Source organism: Corythoichthys intestinalis, chromosome 6, assembly GCF_030265065.1.
Source record: "Corythoichthys intestinalis isolate RoL2023-P3 chromosome 6, ASM3026506v1, whole genome shotgun sequence".
Classification (NCBI taxonomy): domain Eukaryota; kingdom Metazoa; phylum Chordata; class Actinopteri; order Syngnathiformes; family Syngnathidae; genus Corythoichthys; species Corythoichthys intestinalis.
Window position 1 is genome coordinate 6,147,203 of NC_080400.1, and position 20,841 is coordinate 6,168,043.

The 20,841-nt window shown below is 41.1% G+C and overlaps 1 protein-coding gene across 1 annotated transcript in view; it reads left to right on the top strand.

Annotated features, from left to right (window-relative positions):
- prcp (prolylcarboxypeptidase (angiotensinase C)) overlaps positions 1 to 20,841 on the top strand; it is a 58,390-nt gene that overhangs the window by 6,769 nt on the left and 30,780 nt on the right. Inside the window, exons 2-6 of the mRNA XM_057839587.1 lie at positions 10,808 to 10,948; positions 11,124 to 11,225; positions 11,323 to 11,504; positions 11,572 to 11,729; positions 19,679 to 19,851. Of these exons, the coding sequence (XP_057695570.1) occupies positions 10,808 to 10,948; positions 11,124 to 11,225; positions 11,323 to 11,504; positions 11,572 to 11,729; positions 19,679 to 19,851 (756 nt within the window). The remainder of the gene's footprint in view (positions 1 to 10,807; positions 10,949 to 11,123; positions 11,226 to 11,322; positions 11,505 to 11,571; positions 11,730 to 19,678; positions 19,852 to 20,841) is intronic.

Genomic DNA, 20,841 nt, shown 5'->3' on the forward strand with positions numbered 1-20,841 from the left:
ACTTTTTTACTTGTACTTTACTACATTTTTGGATGACTAATTTTACTTGAGTAATATTATTCTGAAGTCTCATACTCATGATACCTACAGTGTATCACAAAAGTGAGTACACCCCTCATATTTCTGCAGATATTTAAGTATATCTTTTCATAGGACAACACTGACAAAATGGCACTTAGACACAATAAAAAGTAGTCTGTGCGCTGCTTATATAATAGTTAATTTATTTTCCCCTCAAAATAACTCAAAATATAACCATTAATATCTAAACCCCTGGCAACAAAAGTGACTACACCCCTTAGTGAAAGTTGTCAATATTAACATACAGCATGTCAACTGTCAATATTTTGTGTGGCCACCACTATTATCCAGAACTGCCTTTACTCTCCTGGATATGGAGTTGACCAGAGCTTTACAGGTTGCCACTGGAATGCTCTTCCACTCCTCCATGACGATGTTGCGGAGCTGCCGGATAGTTGAGACTTTGCCCACCTCCACCTTCCGCTTGAGGACCCCCCAAAGATGTTCTATTGGGTTCAAGTCTGGAGACATGCTTTGCCAGTCCATCACCTTTACCCTCAGGCTCTTTAGCAAAGCAGTGTTCATCTTGGTAGTGTGTTTGGGGTCATTGTCATGCTGGAACACTGCCCTGCGGCCAAGTTTCTGGAGGGAGGCGATCATGCACTGCTGCAGTATTTCACAGTACATGTTGGAGTTCATGTTTCCCTCAATGGAATGTAACCCTCCAACACCTGCAGTACTCATGCGGCCCCAGACCATGACATTCCCACCACCATGCTTGACTGTAGGCATGACACACTTATCTTTGTACTTCTCACCTGGTTGCCGCCACACGTTTGAGACCATTGGAACCAAACAAATTAATCGTCGTCTCATCTGACCATAGGACATGGTTCCAGTGATCCATGTGCTTTGTTGACATGTCTTCAGCAAACTGTTTCCGGGCTTTCTTGTATACCGTCTTCCAAGGGCGTAGGTTTGCATAGGGACGGTAGGGACATAACACCACCAACTTGTCAGGATGATCAAATTATCCCCACCAACTTTTAAGCAACCTTATTTGCATTATTTAATGACTTCAGTTATATAGGTTATTCAGATTGTCTTCCTATATGTTGTAAGGATAGAATTGATCCTACCATTATTAAGTGAATTACAGTACTTTCACTATGTTCAAGGCAAGCGTACACTGACCCCTTTTCATTCGCTGAATGTGCCAGTCCATTTTTTTCCCCCTCAAATGCACGTTAGATTGGCTGATGACGTGACCACCCCCACACACACGCAATCACATTCCGACAGATGCCGCCTCCCTCGCGACATTCAAAGATGAGGGATATTATTTTTTTTCCGCCAGCAGCATCCACTGTAAGTAATGTGAAAAAACGTCAATGTTGTGGAGGTGGGCATCACTCCACTAATTCTGCTACTGCTACAGTGCTTCAAGTCGATTTTACTCACTTAGATTTCTTGAATAAGAAAAACAGCTAGTTGAAAATAAGCTTAACAGACTTATTTTAAGCAAAACGTTTGTATATTTAATCTTAAAAGAAAAACTTGTTTTTCCAGAAATGTTCTTAATTCGAGAAATTGTTCAAAAATTATTTAAAAGATTTTTTTTTCTTGATTTAGGTGGAAAAATGACCAACCTTTAGATATAGTGGGGAGAACAAGTATTTGATACACTGCCGATTTTGCTGGTTTTCCCACTTGCAAAGCATGTAGAGGTCTGTAATTTGTATCATAAGTTCTCTTCAACTGTGAGGGACGGAATCTAATACAAAAAACCCCAGAAAATCACGTATGATTTTTAAATAATAAATTTGCATTTAATTGCATTAAATAAGTATTTGATACATCACAAAAATCGAACTTAATATTTGGCACAGAAACCTTTGTTTGCTATTACAGATACCAAACGTTTCCTGTAGTCCTTGACAAGGTTTGCACACACTGCAGCAGGGATTTTGGCCCTCTTCTCCAGAGCCTTCAGGTTTCGGGGCTGCTGCCGGGCAACACGGACTTTCAGCTCCCTCCATAGATTTTCTGTCGGGTTCAGATCTGGTGACTGGCTAGGCCACTCCAGGACCTTAAGATGCTTCTTACGGAGCCACTCTTTAGTTGCCTTGGCTGTGTGCTCTGGGTCGTTGTCATGCTGGAAGACCCAGCCACGACCCATCTTCAGGGCTCTCACTGAAGGAAGGAGGTTGTCAGCCAAGCCCCATCCATCCTCCCCTCAATACGGTGCAGTCGTCCTGTACCCTTGGCAGAGAAGCAGCCCCAAAAAATGATGTTTCCTCCTCCATGTTTCACGGTTGGGATGGTGTTCTTGGGGTTGTAGTCATCCATCTTTTTCCTCCAAGCACGACAAGCCGAGTTTAGACCAAAAAGTTCCATTTTGGTCTCATCCGACCACATGACCTTCTCCCATTGCGCCTCTGGATCATCCAGATGGTCAGTGGCAAACTTCAGACGTGTCTGGACATGCACTGCCTTCAGCAGCGGGACCTTGCGTGCGCTGTAGGATTTTAATCCATGACGGCGTAATGTGTTTCCGATGGTTACTTCGAGACTGTGGTTCCAGCTCTCTACAGGTCATTGACCAGTTCCTGCCGTGTTGTTCTGGGCTGATCCCTCACCTTCCTCATGATCAGTGATGCCCCACAAGGTGAGATCTTGCATGGAGCCCCAGAACGAGGCAGATTGACCGTCAACTTGAACTTCTTCCATTTTCTAATAATCCCTCCAACAGTTGTTACCTTCTCACAAAGCTGCTTGCTTATTTTCCTGTAGCCCATCCCAGCCTTGTGCAGGTCTATTATTTTATCCCTGATGTCCTTACACAGCTCTTTGGTCTTGGCCATTGTGGAGAGGTTGGAGTTTGTTTGTTTGAGCATGTAAACAGGTGTCTTTTATACAGGTAACAAATTCAAACAGGTGCAGTTACTTCCGGTAATGAGTGGAGAACAGGAGGGGTTCTTAAAAAAGAACTAAGAGCTGAAATATTTACTAGTTGGTAATGTATCAAATACTTATTTCATGCAGTTAAATACAAATATATTATTTAAAAACTATACAATGTGATTTTCTGGATTTTTGTATTAGATTCAGTCCCTCACAGTTGAAGAAACCTTATGATACAAATTACAGACCTCTACATGGCTTGCAAGTGGGAAAACCAGCAACATCGGCAGTGTATCAAATACTTGTTCTCCCCACTGAATATAGGCTTATTACGAACAAATAGTAATGTTTACTTAAAGTGAAATGATCTGACTCATTAATCGGTTAACTAACCTTTAACACTCCAAAAAAGATGCAAAACATTATTTGACTAGATTTAACAAAAATTATCAGATAAAAACGTTATAAATTTGCAGTGTGAAATTTAGTATAGGTCAATACAGATTTATTTTGCATTAATCGTTTAGCCTATCAATTAATTAGGTTCATATTGGTGAGAAATGTAGCCCTGACCCCCATTCACCAAATATGTTGGTCTTATTAATGTCTTCTCCCCAGTAAAAAATGTACATGCAGATTATACTGTTATATCGTCCCTACCAATATTAAGACCAAACATATGCCTTTGCCGTCTTCAGAAGAGGCTTCCTCCTGGGGTGACAGCCATGCACACCAATTTGATGTAGAGTGTGGCGTATGGTCTGAGCACTAACAGGCTTACCCCCCCCCCCCCCCCCCCCCACACACACACACCTCTTCAATCTCTGCAGTAATGGTGACAGCACTCCTGCGATGAGCTTTCGAAGAAAGCATTTGGATGTAACACTCAGCATGTGTGCTCAGCTTCTTTGGACGACCAACCCGAGGCCTGTTCTGAGGGGACCCTGCTCTTTTAAAACGCTGGATGATCTTAGCCACTGTGCTGGAGCTCACTTTCAGGGTGTTGGCAATCTTCTTGCAGCCTTGGCCATCTTCATGTAGTGCAACAATATGTCTTTTAAGATCCTCAAAGAGTTCTTTTCCATGTGGTGCCATGTTGGAACTTTCAGTGACCAGTATGAGAGAGTGTGAAAGCTGCACTACAAATTTGAACACACCTGCTCCCTCTGCACACCTGGGCCTAGTAACACTAACGAGTCACATGATATTTTGGAGGGAAAATGACAAGCAGTACTCAATTTTGACATTTAGGGATGTCGTTTCTAAGGGGTGTACACACTTTTGTTGCCAGGGTTTTTAGATATTATTGGCTATATGTTGAGTTATTTTGAGGGGAAAATAAATTAACTCTATTATATAAGCTGCACACAGACTACTTTTCATTGCGTCAAAGTATCATTTTGTCAGTGTTGCCCAATGAAAAGGCATACTTAAATATCTGCAGAAATGCGAGGGGTGTACTGACTTTTGTGATGCACTGTATCTCTGGTAACGGCGCGTAAATTACAATTTACAGTACTCGGACTAGGAGGCAGGGGGCTGACTCGAAATGACACTTTTATAGGTGTTGAGGAAAAGTTCAAAATGCTATAATGGAACTGTCCAAGTATTGCATATGCAGTACCCAGATTATGTATTACTCAGATTATGCAGTACCCAGATTGAATCGGATGTCTGAGAACATATTACTTAGTTAGATGCATGTGATTATGTTGTGGCATTAGAAGTGCAATGACAGTAACCTTTCAGTGGCAACTTGGTGACAGCTCTTGGTAAGAAGCTGGCAACTAATGAGTTAACAAATCTACATAAAAAAGCATTGGGGGAAATATATAAGTACTTTAAAAAATACGTAAAAAAATACAAAGTAGAAAATTATTTCAAAAATTCAACAAAAAAAAGGGAAAATCCTAAATTAAAAAAAGTCATTGTAGTTAAAAAAGAGCTACAATGTATGTTTTTTAAATTGGAGAGAAAACAGGAAAAAAACAATAAAAGGAGGAAATTATTCATGAATTTATAATTTTTATTTTTGATATTTATCAATATTTGTTAGCTTTTAAAATGGTTTTAATTTTCTACATTTATTTATTTTTTAATTTTAGGATTTTTAGCTTTATTTTTTATTTACAATATTCGTATTTGTTCATCATACTATTTTTATATACTTGTCTTCTTCAAATGCATTATGTGTACTTGTTAAATCATTGTAAAATCAGGCATAAAGGTGTTAGAGATTTTTCTCTAAATAGGTTTTAAGCTATTTTGAGTTTTTCCAGTGATATTAATGTGAAACATCAATTTTAATTAGTGTTTTGAGTTCCAAGCGTGGTCACGCCTGCGCCACCCACCCTTAGCATCCTTCCTCATTAGCGCACTTCCTCCATCCTGATGCGCATTGTCTCGTCTGGGCGTCACTATGAGAAAACAAAGTCTGCGTGACAGTAGGTCATAAAGTCATCGCACTCATCTCCACGGGAAATCCTTTTTTAGCGTCGTACGGCAAACTGATGGATGTCCCTCGAGTGTTTTCTCATGCAATGTCCACATGGGGGCATCACTCTGCAGGACAAACAGGTTTGCTGGCAAAGTGGGTCTTCTCTGAGGGCAGTGAATGATCGTGGTTCAGTGATTGATCGCTGCCAGTCCAAATGGGTTGGACATCTGTCATTGGCAATGGTAGCCAATGAGTTAAAAGTAGGGCTGCACCTTTCGATTATTTTAATAGATTACTAAATGTATTTAAAACTATCAACTAGTTAGTTCGACTAACCAAGTAATCAGATTAGGAGCATTTATTGCATTGTAGGATCAATTTTAGGAGATGTAAAACCAAGGCTTGCTAAGAATACACTTTCAAAAGTGGATTAAATGCAAATACAAAATGAGTGAGTTTCTTCAAACCATGCAGAATTGCACTTTCATTTTTAAAAAATTAAAATACCTGAGCTTAAAGTAAATAAACTAGGATATGAGTACAACAAAAGAAGAATTGGCTAACTTACATAGCAAAAGTCCGCTAGTTTAAATGCAATAAAATGCAAATGTTTTTTTTTTTTTTTTTAAACAGTGCTTTGAACAAATCGTTCAAACACATAATCTCCCCCAAAACTGTTAAATATACCTATAAACTAAATCATGAATGCATTAAAAAAAAAAACATTTTCTCAAATATGTTGGTCTTAACAGGGAGCAGCTGGAATCAGCAGTCAAATGAGTCATGGCATATTCACTGTTGCCACGAGAGGGCAGTGTATCCACCCAAATCATAAATACTAAATGAAAACAATTTCAAAACAGACCCTTACAACGTCACTCTGATTAAATGAATACTCAACGCAGCAAAATTTGATTAGAATTTTTTTTCTAATGGAATTACTGAGTTAATCGATGAATGTTGCACCACAAGTAAATTCTAAGGCTTATATGAGCAAATGACAGTTGGTAAAAATCTATAAAAATTAGAGGCCCATTTATTATTATTATTTTTAATTTGGCAAAATGGAGTCATTGACACCAGTTTGAGGGACAATTTAAAAAGATATATGTATCTTAAATTAATTGTAATATTTTTCTCATCGAATTTCTAGTCCTCTGAGAGTGAGTTGAGGAGCTTCATTTGGACAAAAGTCATGCTTTGCCTCCATCTTGTGGCATTTATAGACTATTACAAACCTTTTTTGGTAGAATTTTACTTGGCTTGGGCTATTATACGGTTATAGAAAATTTTGAGTTCGATTTTGGTGATCAGAATTTATTAGATAGAATTTATTAAGAATATCATTTTGGCAGCTTAACAGACAGCATGCCACTTAATATACAATAAAAAATGAATATAAACCTAACTTAATCTTACAAAATTATCCTGCACATGCAAATGAGAATTTTTGCTATAATCCAGCATATTTACATTTTTTGGGTGTGTCGAACAGATGTTCATCAATTGCACTGTCTCCTAATAAGTAAAACATGATCAACTAGCACAATGGGAGTACCGTATTGGCCCGAATATAAGACGGCCCTGATTGTAAGACGACCAGTGTTGTTAATCTTACTGAAAAAAAGTAATTAATTATAGTTACAAATTACTTCTCCCAAAAAGTAATTGCGTTAGTAACTCAATTACCTGAATGTAAGAGTAATTAGTTACTTGGCAAAGTAATTGGTGATAATTACTTTTTTTTTTTCCCCTCAAAAAAAACAAAAAAAAAAAAAAACATTGGCCACACTATGTGAAGTTTTTTGTGAAGGTTTTTGGTACAATTGGCCCGAGCCCAATTCTTTACCCTAATTTACCCTTTACCCTGAATCAACTGTTGTTAAAATTGCTCCCATTATTGCATTTGTTCCCTTCTCTCTATTTTCGACATATGAAAGTTTTAAAACTGTTTCATCATTTAAAGATAGATTCAAGTCAAGATTTTGCCGATTTAGAAGTATTTTAGATAAAAAGTTACTTAGGTTCGCTAGGAAGGTTCTCTACAACAGAGCCGTCCTAAAAAGTCTACTGCTTTAAGATGGCGGCTGTCTACTAACGCATTTAGTGCCATGCAGTGTTGTTAATTTTACTTTAAAAAAGTAATTAATTACAGTTAGAAATTACTTCTCCCAAAAAGTAATTGCGTTAGTAACTCAGTTACCTGAATGTAAGAGTAATTAGTTACTTGGCAAAGTAACTAGTGATATTTTTTTTTTCTCAAAAAAACAAAACAAAACAAAAAAAAAACAAAAAAACACAGGTCACACAATGTGAAGCTTAAAGGGTTTGGGGCACAGTTGGCCCTAGCCCAATTCTTTACCCTCCACTTAACTAGACACAAGGGTATTGCGATAACTAGCTAGTAACCTTTGCTATGTGTGGAAGTCATTTAAAGTTGTGAATCAATCGTTAAAGTTGTTAAAATTTCTCCCGTTATTGCATTAGTTCCCTTCTGTCTACTTTAAACATGTGTAAGTTTTAAAATGGTTTCATCATTTAAAGATAGATTTAAGTTAAGATTTTGCCGATTTAGGAGCATTTTAGATAAAAAAAAATTACTTAGGTTCGCTAGGAAGGATCTCTACATCAGGGCCTTCCTGAGAGGTCTACTGCTTTAAGATGGCGGCTGTTTACAAACGCATGTAGTCCTTAAAACATGTTGGCAATGCAGCAGTGTCTGCCATTTGCATCTAGTTCTATAATATGATATCTACCGTGTCATGTGGGTGTAGTTTGTCGGCTATGGCTGCAGTCAGGTATTATTGGAGCCACCTAGCATCGCGGTTGCAACGGCGTCTTCCCCACTCCTGCTCTGCTCTCGTCCCCGTGAGTCCGTTTCTCTCAGACTTTTTTTTATTCAACCAACTTAGTAACGCATAGTAACGCACGCCTTTCCCGCCTCAGTAACGGTAACGGCGTTGCCAAGATGAGAAAAGTAATTAATTAGATTACTCATTACTGAAAAAAATAACGCCGTTAGTAACGCCGTTATATTGTAACGCCGTTATTAACAACACTGAAGACGACCCCCTCTTTTTCAAGAATCAAATTTGAAAAAAAGACTTTTTGAACACCAAATTAATTTTTATACAGAAAATAATTACAGTACATTCGAAACAAATGATTAGAACAATATATTTGAGAGAAAAAGCATATTATTTTGCCTCATTCAAATCTTAATATCTGAAGATTTAAATATGTAAACTAAAGTGCAATCACATTTGTAAATGAATGGCTTCTGGTTTTTGAAATGTAAATAAATCAATCTATTGTGATAAAACAACAAATTTTTTTGCAATAACTGAATTAACCATCAAAGTGAAGTCTAACTGTAACTGTAGTCTTGAAATAAATCTGAATAAAGAAAAACTTTGCAATAAAAAATTGCAAACTGGTTAAACTTGAGAGAAGCTGAGATCTGTCATGACAGAACATCACTTCAATGATATCTGGCGCCATCTAGCGTTGTGAATGGGGAGAGTAGCTGAGATCTGTCACGACAGAACATTGCTTCAATGATATCTGGCGCCATCTAGCGTCGTGAATGGCCGCGAATATAAGACGACCCCCTCTTTTTCAGTCTTAATTCATTGCAAAAAACACTCTTATATTCGGGCCAATACGGTATATCAAATAACCATGTGATACAGTTAAACTTTTCAGACCATATGGACACTCACATTCCTATTCTCCGAGTCTCAGCAGCTGAACAGTACAAATGGGGAAAAAAACAGGGAAAAAATGAGTCTTGTCAATTCTATGATTAATAGCTCATAAAAAGGACAAATCATGGTAACTATGAAGTAAAAGCGACATTTCAAAGGACACAAAACCACATTTAAATGCTTTATTCACACAATTGCACTGCACATGACCCCACTGGAGCACGCCACAGCCAAAATGCCCACACCTCCACCCACGCCCCCGCTGAGTGTTGGCCCATAATCTGCCAAGCCGAGCCTGAATGGACACTTTGAATCTTTCTTCTGTCATTCCTGACCAGTGGCGCCGCCAGAAATTTTTCATACGGGTGGCCAGATGGGGCCACTTAAAATCTTGGGGTGGCCAAAACTAAAAGCCATAATTTCGGGTTTTCATTATATTATTGCAGTAAAAAGGTCAGGGGAAAACTATCAGAAAGACTTAAGGACACGGCTACTGATATACTTTGGTGTACTGTGTAATATTTGATGTTACTAATGATTTAATGTGCATAGTCCATAACTGTCCAGGCAACATTTTGAGTTCTACAACAATTCTGTTTTATTGTGTTCTGTATACAGTATATTAAGCATAAGGTGTACATTTAACTTGGGCTGTCAAACGATTAAAATTTTTAATCGAGTTAATCACAGCTTAAAAATTAATCGTAATTAATCGCAATTCAAGCTATCTCTAAAATATGCCATATTTTTCTGTAAATTATTGTTGGAAAGGAAAGATAAGACAAGACGGATATATACATTCAACATACTGTACATATGTACTGTATTTGTTTATTATAATAAATCCACAAGATGGCATTAACATTATTAACATTCTTTTTGTGAAAGGGATCCACGGATAGAAAGACTTATAAAAATGTGAGTTTGTATACTGTGACTAAATATTGCCATCTAGTGTATTTGTTGAGCTTTCAGTAAATGATACTGTAGCGACTGTTCTGCCCAAATGCATGATGGGAAGTGGTGCAACCATGACCGTGTGTGGTGGCTGCAAATGCTATATCTTCTCTGCGTTGGGTACACAACAGGGTATTAAGAAAAAGATCAACTCCTGTCATTCTTCCCCACGTCGCTTCCCACAATATTTATAGTTGCTGTTGGAGAGATGACGACGCTTTTGCCAATTAAAAGCTCGGTCTCAATGAATGCTTATATCTACTCCACTCACTTGACACTGCCTCTTATCTCTGTATACAAGTAAAACGGCGCCATTGTAGGCTGTTTGGGGCAATGCGTGAATGAGTCGTACCGCAAATGCGTTAATTGCGATAAATATTTTCACGTGATTAATTTTTAAAAATTAATTACCGCCCGTTAAAGCGATAAATTTGAAAGCCCGACATTTAACTAAACAAAATAAATGCATTCATTTGGGATGAAATGCATAACTGATGCTACAACAATCTAACGATATACTGGCAAGCAGGGTGGCCAGTGGGGTGGCCAACCAATTTATAGGGGTGGCCATGGCCACCCCTGGCCACCCCCTGGGGGCGCCACTGTTCCTGACTAAACAAACTGCCTTCTTTCCCCTGGGGGCGCCACTGTTCCTGACTAAACAAACTGCCTTCTTTTGTCTCCATTAAGGGACCAGCGGTGGACTTGGGGACAAAATTAGCACATTTCTAATGGGAGCGTCTATTCGGTTTTGTTTTATGAATTATTTTATTTGTTCCAGATTGATCATTTTGGCTTCCTAGAGGATGGCACGTACAAACAGCGCTACCTTGTGGCTGACAAATATTGGCGCTCGCCTGGCGGGCCCATTTTGTTTTACACAGGCAATGAAGGAGACATCACCTGGTTCTGTAACAATACTGTAAGTTAAGTTGTGGTACTCGAAAATTATTTACTGCCGCCGATAGCGATGGACGTCCAATCTACTGTGACTGGGAGAGCTAGCAGCGATCAGTCAAATTCGATTGGACAACTATTGCTGTCAATGGCAGTATACAGATAATCCTGTGACATGTCTTTTTTTTTTTTTTGTCCAGGGCTTCATGTGGGATGTAGCTGGTGAGCTTGGCGCCATGTTGGTTTTTGCAGAACATCGTTATTACGGAGAATCGATGCCATTCGGAGCGGACTCTTTTAGCGTAAGAAGACAATTCACTCTGAAAAGTCGGAGAATTATACAAGAATGTGCTTATGATGTTTACAGTTCTTAGGTTTAAGTAAATTTCTTGTCTGCAGGACAGCAAACATCTCAACTACTTGACAGCAGAGCAGGCCCTAGCGGATTTCGCCGTTCTGATCCAGAACTTGAAACTGCGCCGAACTGGAGCCCAGCAAAGCCCGGTTATCGCTATGGGAGGGTCATACGGTGGGATGCTAGCCGCATGGTTTAGGATGAAGTACCCCAACGTGGTTGTCGGGTAAGGACTGCAAGTGTGGTTGAGGCAAATTTGTTTAAAATTCAGGCATTTTTTGCTCTTGGGTCAGCGCTTTGGCAGCGTCTGCGCCAATCTGGCAGTTTTCCGGGATGGTACCGTGTGGCGACTTCCATAAAGTGGTCACACGGGACTTTGCTATAAGTGGACGCAACTGCGATGCAAATATTCGAGCATCATGGAAGGCCATCAGTAACCTCTCTGCTACTGGTAAGCATCTGTAAGGTTTGTATGAAAAGTTAATTTTATATTCCATATCACAGGTATTCAACTCCCAGCCCGGGGGCCAGATTTAGCCCGCCATCATTTTGTGTGACCGCTGAAAGTGAATCAGATATCAACTTCATATATTTTCGCTGAAATTAAATTTAAATACAATTTATAGTCCTCAATGAAAAAATGAGGACTACAGAAATCAGAAAATGTTTTTTGCGATACATGCTTCAAAAATTTTTTTTTTTTTTTTTTTTTTTTTTTTTTTAAAAACCTGTCCTGTTCAGCTGTTTGACACAGAGAATGGAAGTCTAAGTGCCCGGATTCTGAACAGTTTTAATGTTTCACATGGAGAGTCTGACATACTCCCATTGTGATCATTCAAAATACCTTTTTATTATGACAAAGCAGCGAACAGGAAGGGATTATGGGGGGACAGAAGAAAAGAAATACAAGAGAAGAAAGAAAAGAAACACATACACAAACAACAACAAGAAATACATTGAACATCTAAACTAGTTACTAATATGCTGGTGCTATCGTCAGCAAGATGTATTTCCGGTTTACACCATGTGGGGGCCAATTGGCCAGTGAAAGAGGAGAATGGGGGTGGGGGTGTATATAAGACTATAAGCTAAGTGATTGAAAGGGGTAGAGTGTACACAAATCAGTTCTGTGATCTAGAACCCAGTAATCGTGTGAATCTCTTATGAGTGTAAGCCCGTTGGCGACAAACCCTACGCCGCCGCATCGCCAATCCCGGCACCGGAACCCCCAACCCGAGCATGCCCTACCACATCCAGCAGCACGCAAGCCCCACCGGGCGCGCGACAGCCACGCAGACGGGCGGAGAGACCGCGCGGGCACCAACCCAGGGCCACGGCCCCCACCCAGCCAGCCCGGGGAGGGAGGGCGGGCGGGGGGTGGGGGGGCCATGCGCAGCCCATCCCTCCTTCCGCCGCCCAGCAAAGGAGCCACTGTCCCCCCCCCGGGACCCAGGGTGGTCCCCCGGGCCACCCGCGTGCCCATCAACCGGCCTTCAGGGATGGCAGGAGGGGACGCATCACCAACCCCACGCCTACACCCACCCCCGCCCGCCCACCCGGGCCACGAGCCACAGCCACAGCCCCCCAACCGGCACGGCACGCCACGGGACCCCCAGCGGCCCACCAAGCCCCAGGCAAGGCAGGGTCCCCCGCCGGTGCAGGCGACACCCCGCTGATACACCGGCGCCCAGCCAGCGACCCGCGACGGAGCGCAGGGCGGATGCCCAGCCAGAGAAGAGAGGGGAAGGCGGAGGCAGGAGAACGCCCAGGAACTGCCACGGGGCGATGCAAGATCGGAGACCCGACCCCCCAACCCACTCCCGCGGCCGGCAGCCGAGGCAGAGGGGAGGCCACACCCCGGGAGCCACGCCATATAGAAAAAGTGTGGGACCCACCTACCACCCTATTACTGTGGCTGCCAGGTTCCCGACTGGCAGCCATCACCCAGCACCGTGATGGGGGTGTGAGGGGAGGGTAGTGCAATGTATGCATTAAAATAGGAGAGCTTGGCTTGGGGCAGTGGGACTGCAGCATGGAGTTTCTGTCCAGCCGCCCGTCCCACCGCCCTTTGCCGGAGCTCTCCTGTGGAGTATGATGTGTGTGGTGCATTTAAAAAAGGTGCAGGGATGCCGGGGCCTGTGGTGAGGAGGCAGCCGTGAGGCCCCCCCCCCCCCAACAGGTCCCAACCATCCCACAGCCTTGATGTGTGGTGCATTAAAAACAGGGGGGAGTCGGGCTGGGACTGTAAAGCCCCGTCCCAACTCTCCCCGGAGAAATGTATGAGCATGTAAGTGCCAGGGTGAAAAATATTTACAGTGCCGAAGTGAGAAGTGCGTGAGTTAAGAGGCAGGCTCCCGCGGGCGTGGCCCCGTCCACCAGAACCACCGGCCCCAGGGCGGAAGAAGCGTCAGGGCCCCGATCAATCCCCGCCCCAGACCACCCACGGCGCCTCCGCGACCGCCCACCCCCCTCCCACCCACCGAGCACCCACCCCGCACCCCGAGCAGGCGCCACACCAAGCGCCGGCGACCAGGGGGCGTTCTCCCCACCGGCAAGGGACAGCGAGCCTCACCCTAGGCCCCGCGGGCCCCAAGAGGCCCCGCCAACGACCCCACCAGCCGGGGGGCAGCCGCGGCCGCCGCGGCCTAGGGAGGCGGACAGGGCCGGAAACAGACCAAGGGGAGGGAAGCGCACCCCCCACAACCCACCCCCGGGCCAAGAGGGGCGCGCGGTATGGCACCAGAGGGCACCTCCCCGGCACCCGGTACAGGGAGACGCGGCTCCGGCCGGGTGGACCTGGGAGGCAACCATGGCTGCCGCATACACCCCCCGGCCCCCACCCCAACTCCACCCCACCCCGGCCGGCTGGGGAAGGGCCGCGGCCCCGGACCGGCACCCGCGCGGCCCCCCCACCCGCCCACGACACCAGCGCGCGCCCGACGGGACCCCCCCGCACAGCCAGACGCAACCAGACAAGCCCCGGCCGAAAATCCCGGGGGCCAAGACCGGCGGCGGGACGGCCCAGGGCAGGACGCCAACAAACTCCACCTGTAAAGCTGATAGAAGAAGAGGTTTATCAAACACCATTAGATGTATGCCAAGGACCAGTGAAGTGTATTATTTACGCATAGTTCCTTAATTGTTCCAAGTCTGATAAGTAATATATAGGGTGTTCCAAAAAAAAGTTGCATATGATCCCCAGTAGCTGGAAACCAAATTGTCTATGAGTATCCTTGTAAAATAAGCCCATTGACCGACTAAACTGTGAAGGAAGAAAAATTATTTATTACATGCTGTTGGGAGTGTATAAAACAGTTCGGATTTAAACATGTCCAGTTTCCAGCTGCTTCAAAAAATTTTTTAAAGTTGAATTAATAAAAAGAGAATGTGTACAGTTTTCCTTTGTTTTTTTGTTTAATTTATAAACAAAAAATAAATATGAAAATGCAAAGAATATTTAATGTATCAGTCGAATATTTCTTTTATCACAGACAATAGTTATGCACTGCTGGCCAAAAGTATTGGCAGCCCTGCATTTCTGTCAGATAATGCTCAATTTCTCCCAGAAAATGTTTGCAATTATAAATGATTTGGTAGTAATATCTTCATTTATTTTGCTTGTAATGAAAAAACACAAAAGAGAATGGAATTTTTTTTGGTAAATCATTATCATTTTACGTAAAACTCTTAAAAAAAAAAAAAAAAAAAAAAAAAAAAAAAAAAAAAAAAAAATGGGCCGGAAAAAAAGTATTGGCACCCTTTGAAAAATCATGTGATGCTTCTCTAATTTGTGTAATTAACAGCACCTGTTTCTTACCAGTGGTAATAACAATCAGTTGCAGCCAGTTAAAATGGATTAAAGTTGACTCAACCTCTGTCCTGTGTCCTTGTGTGTACCACATTGAGCATGGAGAAAAGAAAGAAGACCAAAGAACTTTCTGAGGACTTGAGAAGCAAAATTGTAAAGAAGCATGAGCAATCTCAAGGCTACAAGTCATCTCCAAAGACCTGAATGTTCCTGTGTCCACCGTGCGCAATGTCATCAATACGTGTAAAGCCCATGGCACTGTGGCTAACCTCCCTAGATGTGGACAGGAAAGGAACATTAACGGGAGATTTCAACAAAATATTGTTTGGATGGTGGATGAAGAGCCTCGACTAACATCCAAACAAGTTCAAGCTGTCCCGCAGTCAGAGTGTACAACAGTGTCAACCCGTACTATCCGTCGGCGCGGCGCCTGAATGAAAAGGGACTCTATGGTACCCAGGAAGACCACACTTCTGACCCAGAGACATAAAAAAGCCAGGCTGGACTTTGCCAAAACTTGTCTGAGAAAGCCAAAAACATTTTGGAAGAATGTCCTCTGGTTAGATGAGACATAAGTATAGCTTTTTGGGAAAAGGCATCAACATTTTTGAGTTTACAGAAGAAAAAAAAGAAAATATTTTTTCAAAGAAAATAACACGGTCCCCACAGTCAAACATGGCGGAGGTTTCCTGATGTTTTGGGGTTGCTTGCTGCCTCTGGCACTGGACTGCTTGACAGTGTGCATGGCTTTATGAAGTCTGAAGACTACCAACAAATTTTGCAGCATAATGTAGAAAGCTGGGTCTCCCTCAGAGGTCATGGGTCTTCCAGCAGGACAATGACCCAAAACACACTTCAAAAAGCACTAGAATATGGTTTGGGAGAAAGCACTGGAGACTTCTAAAGTGGCCAGCAATTACTCCAGAGCTGAATATCATAGAACACCTGTGGAGAAATTTGAAAATGACAGGTTGGAAAAGGCATCCTTCAGACCTCAGAGACCTGGAGCAGTTGGCCAAAGAAGAATGGTCTAAAATTCCAGCAGCGCATTATAAGAAACTCACTGATGGATACCGGAAGCGGTCGTTCGCAGTTATTTTGTCTAAAGGTTGTGCTACCAAGTATTAGGCTGAGGGTGACAATACTTTTGTCCGGTCCATTTTAGGAGTTTTGTGTAAAATGATAATGACTTAATATTTTTTTTTCATTCTCTTTTGTGTTTTTTCATTGCAAGCAAATTAAATAAAGATATTAGTACCAAAGCAGTTGTAATTGCAATAATTTTCTGGGAGAAATTGAGCATCATCTGACAGAATTGCAGGGGTGCCAATACTTTTGGCCAGCAGTGTAGGTGGTTTAATTAACTGACATGTTTCAGCTCTGATGAAGGCGCAAGTTTTCGCCGAAACATGTCGGGTAATTAAACCATCTATAACTATTGTCTGGGATGATAAAAGAAAATTTTGACTAATATATGAATGTAGACAAAATGAACTCAATACAACTAATATTTAATGTATTTTCTTATTTTATATAGTTTTTCCAATTTTTCTCTCAATAATTTAAAGATTAAACATTTAATCATTCAAATTTCTTTATTTTCTTTTATTTATTTTCTTTTTGTTGTTTGTGTGAAAAATGGGGAAAAAAAGAATATTTGATATGACGAAGCTAAAAAAAAGGTTTTGGATAATTTTGACGTCAACAATGTCTCTAAACAACTCAATATTGTAACTGTAGTAAATAGCTGTCGATTCAATTGAAAATATAGATTAGTTGGTGGTGATGCCTGTATTCCGTCACGAGTCGAAATGACGAACCAAGCTGTTCCTCTTTTACGGGCTTTAATCACAGAACTTGATTTGCCTTGATTTGCGGTGACAATGCCGTGAGAACTGAACAATACAGATAAAAATATACATGAAGTCAGATCATATAAATACATACATGAAGTCAGATCACGTTCACACAACACAGATTATATATATATATATATATATATATATATATATATGGCGGAAAACACAGACAAGACTGAAAAAGCACTTTCTGCTCTTGCACTCTTTAAAAGAAACTGCTGTAATTTAAGCCAAAATAACTGTTGTATTTGATAAAACAATGTCTATATCAGGGGTGGGCAAACTATTCCACAAAGGGCCGCAGTGGGTGCGGGTTTTTGTTCATACCCATCATGAGGACAGCCTTTCACCAATCTGGTTTCTTACAAGTGCAATCAGTTGATTGCAGTCAGGTGCTTCTTGTTTCCACTGAAACCTCATTGGTTAAACTGTCTGTGCTGAATCAGTTGGAACAAAGACCAGGACCCACTGCGGCCCTTGAGGACCGGTTTGCCCACCCCTGGTCTATATACTGCAATAGCATAATTCGTGGCGCATTAAGCCCCCGAACTATTTTTAATTTGTCCGTTTTACCCTGAAAACCCCTGTTTACAGACGTCACGCAACGCTTTTGTTTCAACCCTGCCATAAAACAAAGGTAATTAATTATATTTATTATTCAAAATGTTTGTCGTTTTTAGCTTAGAATCAATCTCATATCTCTTATCTCATCTCATATTTTGTTTAAAAAAAAAAAAAAGACTTTAAAAAATTATTCATTCACATATTTTAAACTTCTAAACAAATTGTCACAATGAAAAAAATGGCGTCTGTAAAAAAGTCACGGATATCTACCTCATAATTATCGCTAATTGTATTTATTATTATTTTTTTTGTAACTGTCGCATTTTCTCCGATATGTTAAATGATAAATAATCAATCCAAACAAAGAAAGAAAAAAAAACCTTTAAAAGGGTAAATATATGAAAAAGAAAATCTTGACCACTCCTTGATGTCTGCGATTTCTGCTTCGCGAACCTTGTTATATTACCATGTTTCACCCATAAAATCCCCAAAAAATCCAGCTGTGGCCATTCTCATCTGTGTCTTGACACTCGATGATACATGCTGTATGGAGTTTTTGGATCGAAACGAGGTAAGTACGCGATAATATCTCGTTAAAATCATGGCGTCTTTAATTCTGCTATCACGTGCTCTCACCTCCAGTTAGGATTTTGCTGTTTAAATTTTTGTTTTTTTTAAAATGCCCTTCTGTTTAAAAATGTTCTTCCCCCAGAAGACTGACATTTAAAGCTTTCCAATGATGTATCACACATTCATTTCGGACAATTTTGAAATTTGCACAAATTGGGGGTTTCAGAGTCACCTACCGTAATTTTCGGAATATCAGCTGCTACTTTTTTCCTTCATTTTGAATCCTGCGGCTTATAGTGCAGTGCGACTTATTTGATTTATTTGGGTTAAGCGGTAACACTTTATTTGACAGTGGCGTCATTACACTGTCATAAGACCATCATAACTATGACATGACACTATCATGGGCATTACTGAATGCTTATGACAGATGTCATTACATGTCATCCAGCAAATTATGTCACTAACTCCATTTTTGTCCAGCTTGGGTCTTTTACATCCATTCAAAAGTGATATAATTTGCCAGATAACATTAAATGACATATGTTATAAGCATTCACTAATGCTCATGACAGTGTTATGTCATAATTATGACTGTCTAATGGCAATCTTATGGCACCACTTTAAAATAAAGTGTTACCAAATACCATAACTAGGAATTAATGAAACACCTAGAACAGTAACTGAAGAAATATTTAGCACAGAACATGAATTTTAATTGTTATTTACATTGGTAGCGCTGCAATGCATGCTAGGCAGCAGAGGTTGACTGTCTCCGCCCAAGGGAGCAGTGATAGCAAAATGACGCTTCTTCAGGCATTGAAGCTTTGCAGCCAATAGGTTCAAAACTTCATGGTGGTTAATTGGGTTTTATGGCAGTCAAATAAAGTGTTAACAGTTAATATCTTTTGTTGTAAAAAAATCCCATAATACAGTGAGGACAGCTGCGGCTTATGTTCCAGTGCGGCTTATCTATGAACAAATGCTGTTTTTGTGCCAAATTTGGTGGGTGGCGGCTTATCGTCAGGTGCGCCTTGTAGTGCGAAAATTATGGTGTTTTCCGTCATATACTTGTATATACACATGAAGTCCAATTATATTCACACAAACATAAAACACAACATGAATACATAACTACACTAACTAACAGAAACTAAGTCAAATAACGCAAACTTGCAAATAACACAAACTAAATTACCTCATGGCTGCATTACTTCGGAGGAAATTGGTTCAGCTTCAATTCTTCAATGCACTATGCACTTGAGATGTTACCTTGTTGATCTTAATTAGAGGTAACGACAAGTTGTTTGCACTCCAGTAGTTATCATCAAATAACCCGAGTTAACGCTTAAAAGTGACCCCTGTAAACTTGCGGCAATGAACTTTAGTTCACACCCCATATTAAAGAAATTAAATGCTTAACATTACACGCCCATATTAAAGAATCAATTATTTATGTCTTTATTGTGCCTTTATGGCAGCTAAAATGCCAAAGCAACCCTAGCTTCCTGACATAAAGGCTCGTCAAAAGAAATGACAACTACGATATGGCCCTTGACAAACATGAGTTTAACACCAAGCACTATTTTGTTATCATAGCATCAGGTCTGGAGTGGCTGTCAGAGGAGTTCGGGTTGTGCACGGCGCTGAAAAGTGACAAGGACGTCGTTGCCTTCAAGGGTTGGCTCCAGGAGACATGGGTCAACTTGGCTATGGTGGACTACCCGTACCAGGCTGATTTCCTGCAACCACTTCCCCGCTGGCCAATCCAGGTATTGACACCCCACAATTTTTTTTAAATGTCTAGTGGGCATGTAGATTGGTTTAGCCCAGTACTTCTCAAATAGTGGGGCGGGCCCCCCCCCCAGGGGGGCCCAGAGCGATGCTGGGGGTGGCGCATGTGACCTTGGGGAACATTTTTTTTTGTCGTACTAGAAGAAAGTGTAATTGCACATCCACTCAGTGTGCGGCAGTGCCGCTTTCATTTTAAGCGTGTGTTCAATACTTTTGAACCAAACAAGAGCACACAGCAAAGAGCACTGGAGATATGAAAAGCTAAGACAAGGAAATATGACGAAGCATATGTAGCATTTAGCTTTTGGCTTTGTCTTTTAGTACAGTGGGAGATGAGGAAAGACCAGTCCGTCTACTTTGTCTAAAAATGTTCGCAGCGAACAGCAGGAATGTTTTTTTTTTTTTTCAGCGAGTGCCAAATATTGCCAGCAATCCTCCCGCTTTGTCAGTCTTACATCAGTAAACCAGCAAGCACTGTTGGCATCATATAAGTTGGCATACCAAGTTGCTCAGTGCAAATTAACCCCACACTATAGCAAAGGAGCTGATACTGCCAGCAGCAAAAATAAAAAGTGTCCCTCTGCCCACTGCCATGTCATTTTTGTTCTATTAATTTTTGTTTTTTCGGTCTAATTGTTTGACATATTGTCTTCATGCTTGATGTTGCTAATCCAGGGTCCCCCCAGGATTGATAAATCAAAATTCAAGACTTTTAAGACCTTTTTTAATGCCATTTCAACTGAAAATTAATACTTTTCTCGCACCCATTATTTAGATAATATTGAATCATATTAAAAAAATAAGGCACTGAACATCAAATTTAACCTCAATTACTAAGTGTGTTTGACAAAAGAATGCACATTTACTGAAGATACAATTAAAACATTTAAATATAAGGTCTTTCAGATTTATTTTCCCAGGATAAAATGGATTTTACACTATTTTTGTAAAGCAACTTCAGAAATTAC